This window comes from Nomascus leucogenys, chromosome 22a, assembly GCF_006542625.1.
Source record: "Nomascus leucogenys isolate Asia chromosome 22a, Asia_NLE_v1, whole genome shotgun sequence".
Classification (NCBI taxonomy): Eukaryota; Metazoa; Chordata; class Mammalia; order Primates; family Hylobatidae; genus Nomascus; species Nomascus leucogenys.
In genome coordinates, this window is record NC_044402.1 from 91,500,219 (window position 1) to 91,512,442 (window position 12,224).

General features: G+C 38.2%; 1 protein-coding gene across 1 annotated transcript in view; it reads right to left on the bottom strand.

The window, feature by feature from the left end:
- Positions 1-12,224, bottom strand: part of STAT4 (signal transducer and activator of transcription 4) — a 150,092-nt gene that overhangs the window by 116,162 nt on the left and 21,706 nt on the right. Inside the window, exons 3-4 of the mRNA XM_030803606.1 lie at positions 5,608-5,736; positions 4,148-4,292 (exon numbers count right to left, since the gene is read on the bottom strand). Coding sequence (XP_030659466.1) covers positions 4,148-4,292; positions 5,608-5,736 — 274 coding nt within the window. The remainder of the gene's footprint in view (positions 1-4,147; positions 4,293-5,607; positions 5,737-12,224) is intronic.

Below are 12,224 nucleotides of genomic sequence, written 5' to 3' on the forward strand. Positions count from 1 at the left end.
AAAGATGATGGATACTCCAAATACCCTGACTTAATCATTACACATTCTATGCATGGAATAAAATATTTCACGTACCCCATAAATATGTAAAGTATTGTATATCAATAAAAAAAGAATTATCACATGGGAGAAAAATCTAGAAAGTAAAAAGATCGGTAGTGTTCAGGGGTTCTGTGGGAAGGGAGGGAGGGATGAATATTGTGGAGGACAGGAGATTTTCAGGGGCCATGAAACTCTCTAGTATGACATTGTAATGGTAGATATATGACATTATGTATTGTCAAAACCCATAAAATTATACAACACAATGAGTGAATCCTAATGTAGTCTTGAAATGTAAGTTAATAATAATGTATCAATATTAGTTCATCAACTGTCACAAATGTATGCTACCAATGCAAGACACGAATAGTAGGTGAAACTAGGATGTGGAGCTGGGAAGGAAGTATATGAGAACTTCACTTTCTCCTCAATTTTTCTGTAAACCTAAAACTACTCTTAAAAATAAACTGCATTAATTTTTTAAGGTCCATTAATTTTTTAAAGCAAAGCATTCTTGAATTATCTGGGGCAGATATTTATTTTTAGCAAACCTTTAGCAAAAGACTATGGTCCTTGCTGCATGTTTTAGAATCAATCATCTCCATACTCCTAACATTTCTGTGGGGAAAGTACCAGTGTGATTGCCCCTTACACTGCTGAGGAAACCGAGGCCAGAGTGTGTGAATATCTTACTCAGGGCCACGTTGCAAGTGGCAGGGCCAGGATTCAAGTAACCCTTGCTCCTGGATGTGAGTCTGCCTCCCCTTAAATAGGCCAAGGGCTGCTGAATGATGGTGTTTATTGCTTCCACCTTGGAGCTTCTTGAATTTGCCATCGGGAAAGTGGTTTTGTTTTGTCCTTTGTAACAAGCCATTCCAAACTGTTATTGGAAGTAGGTGTAATATAAATAATAAAATACTGAAACTAGAGATCTCAGCTGTTCTATAAAGAACCAAAATAAACCTACCTTATACATCCCTTAGTTCCCCAGGTATCATATTGTTCACTCCTTTTTGCTGTAATTGTCAAGATGGTTTGTATTTAAAATCCCAGAGGATGAAAATATTTAAATCAGATAAGCACAGCGTCAACAGCCTTTTGATAGGGAATTTTTTTTCTTTTTTGTAGGGAAGAGAGGATCCTATTTTTTAAAAAAGACTCATCATACCACCCCTCCCCGCAAAAAAACACACACAACTTAATGGGAGTATAGTAGGTTAAAATGAAGCATAAAATGCAGGTTTGTTTAGGTGTGAAACCATAGCTGACAATGATTTTTACTACTAGCTTCTGTGTTGTTAATACAAATGCCCAACAAGCACAGTTTATAAATTGATATATATGGAAGCACGAGAAAGAGCAAGTGTTTTTTTCAACTCAAATGTCTTAATTCACCAAATTGTTTTTTGAATTCCTAGTGTGCACTAGAACCATATTGAGTACTGAGGGTGAGGGAGGGGGGTCAGAAAAGGAGATCAGCCTTTTACCCTCAAGGATCTTGTGACCTATTTGACACACATGCAACACATATATATATGAGACATATATATACACACACATATATAATATGCACACATATTTTTATTTTAGGCTGTGCAGGTCATGCTCTATCACAACTTCTGCCATTGTAGTGTAAAAGCAATCATAAACAATATGTAAATATGCAACACATGTGTGTCAAACCAGGTCATAAGGTCCTTGAGGGTAAAAGGGACACAAGGAGATGCTGCTTACCTTGTAGTTGTTGCTGGAGGGCTGGAGGATGAGAACACAGACTAAAGCATACGGTGAAGGTTTTCTTGTTGCACTGGAACCTACATAGATTCTTTAGGGATGGATGGGAACTAGACTGGTGGAAGAGGGATGGAAGAGCATTCCTGGCCATGGGACTGTCATGGACAAGGCTGAGTCATTCAAGAGTGTACGTGACGTGTTCAGGAACAAGTAGTAGATCTATTTTTCTGAGGTAGGGATGTGGAGGAGCTCAAGGAAGATTGTTGGGAAAGGTCTAAAGAGGAAAGATGCTAGAGGGCCAATGACACACGCAGATGAGTTTGTGCTTGAGCTGAAGCGTGACTGGGGGTAACTGCAGGTTTTTGAGCAGTGGCTTCGTGAAATAGAAGTGATGGTTTAACAAGACTTGTCCGATACAACTGGCCAGAGGAGAAGCCTCCCTCACAATCTTATCCTCCTGCCCAACACAAAAGATGGGCTGTTTTCTTACCCCTGATTTACACTGAGAAAATCCTGCTATTTTCCCTACCAACAATAAGAATCATTTATTGAATGCCTACTTTTTGCCAGAAGAAAAGCTCCAGCCTTCTCACAATTCCAAAAGGTAGATAATAATTATCTTTGTTTATATTAAAAGATACAGGTCAGAAGATTAAGTGATTTGCTCAAAGCCACATTTGAGGGTCAGATTCTTAACACAGATCTTCTTGGTTCCAAAGACCATGCATCATCTATTAATATTTTCCCCATCTGTGCTTATCTAGCAAGGTGACCTATAGACTCTTTACTAGTAGGCTAAGAGTTAGCAAACTTTCCTATAAAAGGCCAGATATATGTGATATACATATATATCATATGTAAATATGAGACATATATATACACACATATATAATATGCACACATATTTTTATTTTAGGCTGTGTAGGTCATGCTGTCTCTATCACAACTTCTGCCATTGTAGTGTAAAAGCAATCATAAATAATACGTAAACCAATGAGTGTGGCTGTGTTTCAATAAAACACAGAAATTTGAATTTTATATAATTTTCATGTGTCAGAAATATTATTTTAAATTTTATGATCTATTTTATTTTTATTCTTTTCCAATCACTTAAAAATATAAAAATCATGCTTAGTCATGGGCCATATGAAAACGGGCAGTGGCCTTTTGACTTGTGGGCCATGGCATGCCAATCCCCATTTTAGATTTATAGATTAGAGCACTAAGCTAATAAAGCCACTGTTAAATGATTTGTCTCCATAAAAGACAGATTGCTGTATGCTGCCAAAAATCCTGTTTTGTCCGCAATATGCTGTTGTCCTGTTTTTAGTCAAGTGTCTTGCCGAGTTACAGGGGATTACAAGGTCAAAGATAGCTCAGCGCAATCCAAACAACGATAGGAAAAACAATATATTTGTCCTTCTCACAAATGTAATGTCAAGAACATTTCTGTTATTGTCTAGCTAAAATGTTCTAAAAATGTGTTAATTGTAGGTTTTGGATTCTAAAAATGTCTCCGTGAAAAATGGCACAAAGCACTTTTTCTGTTATCTAATACGTTGTATAGGCACTCAGTAAATATTATAGCAGTCCATGGTCAGGGTTTATTACATTAGAACACCTGGGTTAGGCTCCATATTAGCTTGCTTTTAATTCTTTAGATCCCTGATTCGCTTACTTCATTTACTCACCCCTTAATCAGTAAACATTGCACATCTACCACAAGTCCAGACTTATGCTGGGTGCTGCAAATTCAAAGTTGAACACTAAAGTCCTTGCCTCAAGGAACTCATGATAGAGAGAGAAGTCAAACACATAGAAATAGCAATAATATTGAATATACTAAATGCCACAGTACCGATGTGTTCTGGTGCTGAGGAAACACACAGAGATGGGCTCTGCCTGGGTGAACCAGAGAGTACCAAACAACACTTTTAAAGGAGGGTGAGATCCGAACCAAATCTGGAAGAATACATTCACTCATGATGCTCTCATTTAGGAATGAGAACAATACTAACTCTAACTTGTTATGTAAAAGACAAAGGCAAGGGAGGGCTGCTGGAAAGCCATGAAACTGTGGTCTGGTCAGTGTTGTTGAACTGGATCATAGCTAGTAAACAAGACACATGCAAGTCCCACATGCAACACACTTGTAATGTATTTTATGCACTATACTTTTAGTGTATTTCATTTTCAACATTTCATGAAAAATATTGGGTAATAAAATTGAACACAAAATTTGTAAGCGGTAAGATAACCCAATTTTCCCCAAAATTTCATTTGAAAATAATATAAGGGTATACATTTAATTTTTAACTAACTTTAAGACTCATATATCCAAATATTTTGGAAAAGTAGAATGCATTCTCACCTGAAGGACCTTCCTAATTCTTTTTAGATTGTGTATCAAGAGTAGGTTTTTCTCTTTGGAAACACGACCTAACTGTTCATCCAGTTGTATTAACAAGTTTTGAAGAAGAATCGTTGCCATGGTTTCATTGTTAGAAGCTGCCTCCCTAAAAAAAAAAGGATTATTACACAACAGAAAACAACTTGGTAAAATGTCTACTTTTTTACCATATTAACTTTAAAACAATAAACCTATTACACGGTGATAAGCCTTTAAAAGTTTTAAAAAACTAAATTGTAAACATGAAGAGATGCTCAACATCACTAATCATTAAGGAATTTCAAGTAAAATCAGAGTAAGATACCACTTCATACCCATTAGGGTGGCTATTATAAAAAGGAAAAGAAAAAACAGAAAATGAGTGTTGGTGAGGATACAGAGAAATTGTGCAATGCTGGTGGGAAGGAAAAATGGTCAATCACTGTGGAAAACTATATGACAGTTACCCAAAATATTAAACATAAAATTGCCATATGATCCAGCAATTCCACATCTGGGTATATACCCAAAAGAATTAAAAGCAGGGACTCAAACAGATATTTGCATACCAATGTTCCTAGCAGAGTTATTAACAATAGCCAAAATGTTTAAACAACCCAAATGTCCATTGACAGATACATTTATAAAACAAAATGTGATATATACAAACAATGGAATATTATTGAGCTTCAAAAAGGAAGAATATTCTGATACGATAGCTGTTAAACATGAATGAATTTTGAAAACATTACACTAAGCAAAATAAGTCAGTTACAAAAGGACAAATATTGTGCGATTCCAATTATCTAAAGTACCTAGAGTAGTCAAATTCACAGAGACAGAAAATAGAATGGTGATTGCCAGGGGTTGGGGGTGGAGGACTAGGGAGTTACTGTTTAAAGAGTACAGAGTTTCAGTTTGGAAAGATGAAAAAGTTCTGCAGATGGATAGTGGTGATGGTTGCATAATAATGTGAATATATGTAATGCCACTGAACAGTACACCAAAAACAATGGTAAATTTTATGTTATGTGTATTTTACCACAATAAAAAAGATGGCCAAAAAAATTAAATGGTATAAGATGAATAGAGCTTTGAAGAGTATAAATCTTACTGAGAAAAAAATACTGATTTACATTGAGTCTGTGATAAAGAACTGACAATCAATTGATTTGTTTCTTTTTTAATACATGAAAAATTATTTGGGTTTTTGTTTACAGAGAAAAGAAGCACTAGAATCATTAAGTTTTCATTTACAATGAATGGAACCAGAAATGACAATTATTCCCCTTCTTTGGGAAGGCTTTTCAAATCCTTGAGAAAGTTCTTTACCTGAAAAGAATGCATCTACTGAGTCAAAAGTGGACCATAAAATAAATTCACATGGATAGAGCATCAGACATTTGTGCATCAACTTCTAGGGAAAATATGTTTGATCCTACCAGTCTTGATTTTCAATCCACTGGGCCAACAGATGCCGAATTTCCATGGGAAAGTTGTCATCATAGAATTGATCCACCTGCTCCAAAAACTTGATTTCTAACTGTTGGACTTGATTCCACTGAGACATGCTATAAAAGAAGGGGTACAATTAGAGTTTTAAAATATTGTTCATAGCCCTAGTACATATTTTCTTCTTTCCTTAGAATTAGTCAATGTTGTGACTGAATTCCAATATATCCAAGGATACAAAAATTTCAGTATGGTTTTTTTTCATAATTCAACCCTAATGAAGGGAGCAGCCTTCTTTCTGTGTCCCTAAACTACAGCCTTCCTTGCTCTAAAATGAACTCCTGTTCCACCTGCTCCAGAAAGCTTTCACTCCCACTCCCCCAAACACCCCACATCCTGCCCACAGCTGCCTACGTGGATTTCTATTATCAACAAGCTCTTTCCCTATCTCTTGTCCCCTCAACACTTGGAGCAACTTGAAGGCAAACATATTTGACATTTACTATACCTCCTGAAACCCTCTAAGACTTTATATTTGAGGAACAACCCCCCAAGAAGCTTCTTTTATATGAAATTGCCAAATTTCTTTCTTCTTTATTTCAGATTTGTCTGGCTTCTAGAGTCAGCTTTATGTTCCTGACTTCTAGTCCGATTTTGTCTTAGCTTCATGAAGAATTTTATGTATGCATTTTCGTAGGCTCCAGTTTTTTAAATTAAAAATATTTCTGAACCAGTGAATGTGTTTTGTTTCTCTCTGTGAGGATCCACTATAGGTGGGCAAAGCTCTTAAAGGATGTAGTCTTTTTGTCTCTGAGAAACATCTGATAGTGGTTAAACCCTCAAGTTACTTAAGGAGTAAGAAACCACACTTGATACCTATTTGGCAGCCTGTCATAAAACAAAAGTACGCATTTCCCCCTTGTAACCCTACTCTGGCCAATTTAATTGAAGGTGTAGACATATTTCCTAACTCAGAGAAATTAGTATGACACTGCCTCCTTGAAATTACAGCATTTTATGTTTTTGAAAGTCAAATTTTTGGTTGTTTTCTCAGCAATTCTAAGTCAAGTAAAAACACCAAACCCCCTTTTACATGATTAATCACCATAACATTTCAACATATCTCATAGATAGGCTAAGGTTTCCTTTTGCCTATACAACACCAGGGTAATTTCATATATTTCATATACATATTATTCAGGTTTCAAATAGAATCATTTTGAGCACCTTTTCCCTGAGCTCCTGGTAAATGACTTAAAATTTATAGAAAAACATGTTGCCAATGTTTTGCTAAAGAGAAAGCAAGCGGGAAAAGAAGTAATGTTTTATTTGCATATCATTTTATATTTATGAAAACCTTTACACTTTACAATTCTAGGCATATTGTAAACGCTCAATCAATGCTTGTTAAATGAAGAATGAGTGGCACTCCTGACATTGCTATGAATAGGGTAGGTGGATATAAGTAGTATGTCAACTTTAAAAAGGAAAAACTTGAAGATCAAATAGGCGAAATGACGCCTGCCTAATGTATGAGGCTTCTAAGGGGCAACCTGAGGTTTTCTGAGCCTGAACCATTTGTCTTTCCAGATATTGGGTGTGTATATATTCCACACAAAATTGGAACATTTGTTCTCATGCTACTATCAACATAAAATATCTATCAATCTATTTTAGTTAATGACAACAGAGAACATGAGTTGAAAATAGCATTACAATTTTTCATCATACTATTGTTAAACCCCTGCTACGATTTGGACGAAAATCTGTTTTCTAACTAAAACTTACAGGTAGATGGGAGGAATAAGTTCTAGTGCTGTAACACTAGGATGAATATGGTTAACAATAACTTAGTGTATATTTTCAAAAAGCTAAGGGGATTTTGAACATTCACAACACAAAGTAATGATAAATGTTTGAGGTGATGGATATGCTGAATATCCTTTGATCATAACACATTGTTCATATTTATTGAAATATCACTCTATATTCCATAAATATTTACAATTGTGTGTCAAAGAAAATAAAAGGAAAATTTAAAAAATAAAAATAAACACGGAAAAAATCACTACTAAGATCTGAGTCTTTCGGAGAGCTGAATTCAAAGCTGAAAAAAGGAAGAAGAAGGAATACATAGTCCTAGGACATTTTCTACTGCAGCCTCTGGGAACGCCTTTAGACATCCTCCAGCAGATTTCTTTGCTTTCACTCTCTAGGGGATATTTCTTTCTCATGAAAACTGTTACCTTGCTTCTGAAAACTGAGTGCCTGTCTGTTCTTTTTGCGTGCAGTCCCTAGAAGATCCCACTAAAGGGGCATTTTGTCCCACTGTCTGTGAGCTGGTGGTGCCGCTTTGGGTCTGTGGCCTGTAGCTTGCAAAAGGAGATGACCTGCCCTAAAATGTCACTCGCGCCCATCAAAGCCACAGTCACCGGCTGCCGTAGATGCAAGCTTTTTTCTGAAATCCAGGTACGCTAATCTAAAGTCAGACATCACAGCTCTAGAGAAGCTGGCTTAAGAAAGTGAAGAGGGGCTCACTTTCAGCCTCCGCGAGGACACACCTCCGCAGCCGCCGCAGCTCCCCTGGCCCCCGCTGGGAGATTCGCCCGGGCACCGTGGCGCTGGCCTGCGGAGCGGTTTTCGCGGAGAGCCAGTGCCAGGGCGCATCTGTGGGTCGTGGAGTCGGGCGCTTCCTTCTATAATAACCCTCTTCAGGCAGGTTAAAATGAAGCAATTGTCAAAACGCCAAGCGAAAGCAAAGCTTCAGAGCACCCTGCATAATAAGCGTGTCCTCCTCGCAAGAGGCAGCCAGAAGGTGTGGTCTGGCCACTTACCTAGCGCTCTCTCAGCACAGGTCCCAGGCGGTGCTCAAGTCCAAAGTCAGAAGCGCCCCTCACAGTCCCTAGGAGAAAGCCGCTGACGCCATCGTCAGTAGGGGATTTGCATTTCTCCTCCCACTTGAGGCTTTCCTGTGCGTCAGTGTTCGAGTCTCTGGGACTTTACTTGGGTCAGTTCCCACCCACTCTTTATTCTAGAAATGCTAACACGCAGAAACTGCCAGGCTGGAGCCCCTTCACCGGGCGTCCTCTTCCCTCTTATCCCTCCCAGCCGCTCTTGCAACTGCAGGTGGCTCAGGAGTGCCAGGGTAAAGTGGAGGGGTGGGGTATACATTTTCTTCAGTGGTTTCCTTAGACAATCCGAGATCCGCTGCAAAGTTACTTACCTGGAGCTCAGTTCTTCAGCTTCCTCTCTCCCTAGTATAAGGCTCCACTCAGCCTGATGAGCCACCCCTGGGATAGAAGGGATGGGTAGCCAGGATCAAAACACCAAACTCATAGACCTTACTGGGCTCCAATTCCAGCGGGGTCCGCTCACTCCGAGGAGGGTGACCTGACCCAGAGGTTTGGGCCAACTCCTGGGTAGGCCACCAGTGCCTGCCCTTCCTGGCCCAGCCTCCTCCTACTCTCCTTGAGTAGCCTTGCCCCTGGTTGCTACGGTGCGTTCTTCTCCCTTTGTGACATCAGCCTGTTCTAGAATCACAGGGTTGGAGGAAGTCTTAGTCCCATCTAATGCTAAATCCTCTTTCATATCTGAAGAGACCCAGTGAGGTGACCAAGACGACTCAATAAGTTAGCCACGGAGCCCGATAATAGCCCAGGTGTTTCCCTTCCCACCTCAGTGGTCTTTTCATTTCATCTCCTTGTAGTTAGCTCTTAATCCCTTGATTCACAGTAGGGGTTCAATAAAGACAAGTCCAGGCGTGGTGGCTCACACCTGTAATCCCAGCACTTTGGTAGGCTGAAGTGGAAGGACTGCTTGAGCCCAGGAGTTTGAGACCAGCCCAGGCAACACAGTAAAACCCCACCATATATTAAAAAATCAATAAAAATGTTTAAAAAAGTAAAAATAGTAAAACAAAGACAAAAATAAAGGCAGACAGACTGAAAAAAAAGGTAGAAAGTGTCACTCAATTTGATTATACACATGCTTAGAGCAATATGCCAAGGTGAGAGGCCTGCCTCCCTCTCCCCTGATGAATATCACACAGGTACACTCTCTGGATTCTTCTCTCCCAGGTGACATTATTATCATGTGCTTAAACTTACCACCCACCCCCAAATAGGTCAATCAATCCAAAGTCACACTTTCCATATCACTGTAAATTTCCTGGTTAGGTAGGCCTGGTCCCCACTGCTTGCTTGTTCAGTGGGCAGTTTCCAGGAGCTTATGCTGCTCTGACCCTACATGAGAAAGTGCCAATTTCAGGCTATTCCATAAGCTACTAAGCAAAGTCTGATTTTCTTCTGGAGAAGCTGTCACTGCCCATAAGAAAAAAATCCAAATTCTTGGCACTTTAAGTTCTGTGCAGTTTGGTCCCAACCTATCCAGGAAACTTTTCTCCCCTATAAGAGCCCATGATGTGACCCAAAACAGTCACCTCGGCTGCCCAGATTAACCTCATATTTCACTACCGATGCTTTCTTCAACTGGATATTCCTCCCTGAGCCTACCTACTTAGTGAAATCCTACAGTTCTCAGTGAAGACTTCCCGATGACCTGAACCCACAGCAATGTTTCCCTGCTCCAAATTCTTGTCATACTTCCTGTCCAAACCAGTGCTCTCCAAGAGAAATAAAATGCAAGCCACATATGTAATTGCAAATTGTCTCATAGCCACATTAAAAAGGAAAAAAGCACAGGTGAAATTAATTTTAATATTGTAAATAACCCAATATATACAAGAATCTTAACATTTTGGCATATAATCAGTATAAAAAATTATTAATAAGATACTTTGAATTCCTTATTTCATACTCAATCTCTGAAGTCTGGTGTGTATTTAGCACTTACAGGGCATGTCAGTTAGGACTAGCCACATTCCAAGCCACGTGTGGCTAGTGGCTGCCGTGTTGGACAGTGCACATCTAGACCACTTATTTATCACTTTTCACTTCCTGCCTCATAGTGCTAGTCACACTGGTTTTACATGTCCTTATCATTATCATATTCAATTGTTGAGTGCCTGCTGTACAAAACAGAGAGTTTGTTCTCTTCCTCCTTTTCAGGGCCTTACCTTGGGGCTTCCACAGCAGTTTTTAAACCTTTTGTTCTCAAGATACTGCTATTCCCTTAAAAATTGTTGACAAACCCAAGGAATGTTTGTGTATTAGTGTTCTGGATGAAATTTTTATTTACTGTGTTAAAACTTAAATCTGAGAAAAAAATAAAATATGTATTTAATTTATTCCTTTAAAATGACAATAATAACCTCACTCTGTGTTAAACATGTTTTAAGAAAAACAAATATATCTTCCAACATGAAAAACTTAATGAGAAGCGTGGCATTTAAAAAATCTCTTTAATGTCTGGTTTGAGAGAAGACAGCTGGATTCTCATATCTGTTTCTGCATTTAATCTGCTGCAAAGTATTATTTTGGTTGACATATTTGAAGAAAGTATGGACTCACACATTTATGTAGTTGGAAAAGGGGAGTATTATAATGACCTTTTCAAATAATTATTCTTCTTTGATACCACATCAAAACTCAATGAGTGGTAGTTTCTGAAGGGCTAGTTGCATTGTGAAATCTGAAACCTTATCAATATACTTTATGTATACTGTTACATTCAAATCTTTGTTGTATATATTTTGAATGAAACTATTACCCACAAATTATTTTGCAATGTCAGACACTGGTCATTTGAAAAACACTGGTCCACTGAAGTATGCAGATTTTCTAAATGCTGACACATTTTCTCATACAATGTTCAGAAATTCATGTCAGGTAATATCAATGTTGATCTCATCATGTAAGTATTTTAAATACTGGGAAGCAGTCAAGCTCAAATTCTAATTTTTGCTTGAAAGCTCAGTTTTATTATTGGCAACAGATACTACCAGTTGTTTTCCTTGAAGTGACAGGCTCATCTTGGCAACTCGAACAATCACGCAAGTGCTTTTCCTCGAGATGACCACCATCCTTTAATATGTGCCTTTTCCATTTCATCACAAAGAATCTTAAAAAGACATGTACTTAAGGTCTGAGATTTAATAAAATTAATAATTTTTACTGCCTCATCAAAAACATTCTTAAGTCAAATTGGCATTTTAAAATTTTTATTGTAAGTGCATGGTGGTGAAATATACAACTGCTAGTGTAATTTGGCACTACTTGCTTGCTTTGTGCTAAGGCCCCAACAGTTTCACCCACCTTTGCTTTGGTACCATTGGTGCAAATATCAGCAGAGTGAAAAGACAAAACTGTATTAGTATTATTATAAAAATAGTTTAACCTTACAGATGCCCTAAAAAGATCTCGGGGACCACTCCCAGGGATCTGCATGTAACACTTAGAGAACCTCTGCTCTATTTGCCATATGCTGCCAACTGTAACTCGTTTATCCAGAGATGTCTATCATGAGGGACTCTCTGCCCAAATACACACTTTTTTCTTGGTTAAAGCTTCTGCCTTGAACCTCTGTCTTCCTTCTCTATTTCATGAGTGGAGCAAGACATCTAAAGAAAGGGTGCTTCTATGTCCAATTTGTTTCTCTTTTTTAGAATCAAAACTAAATAAGCAGGTCCTCAGTTTCTTGACCCTACACT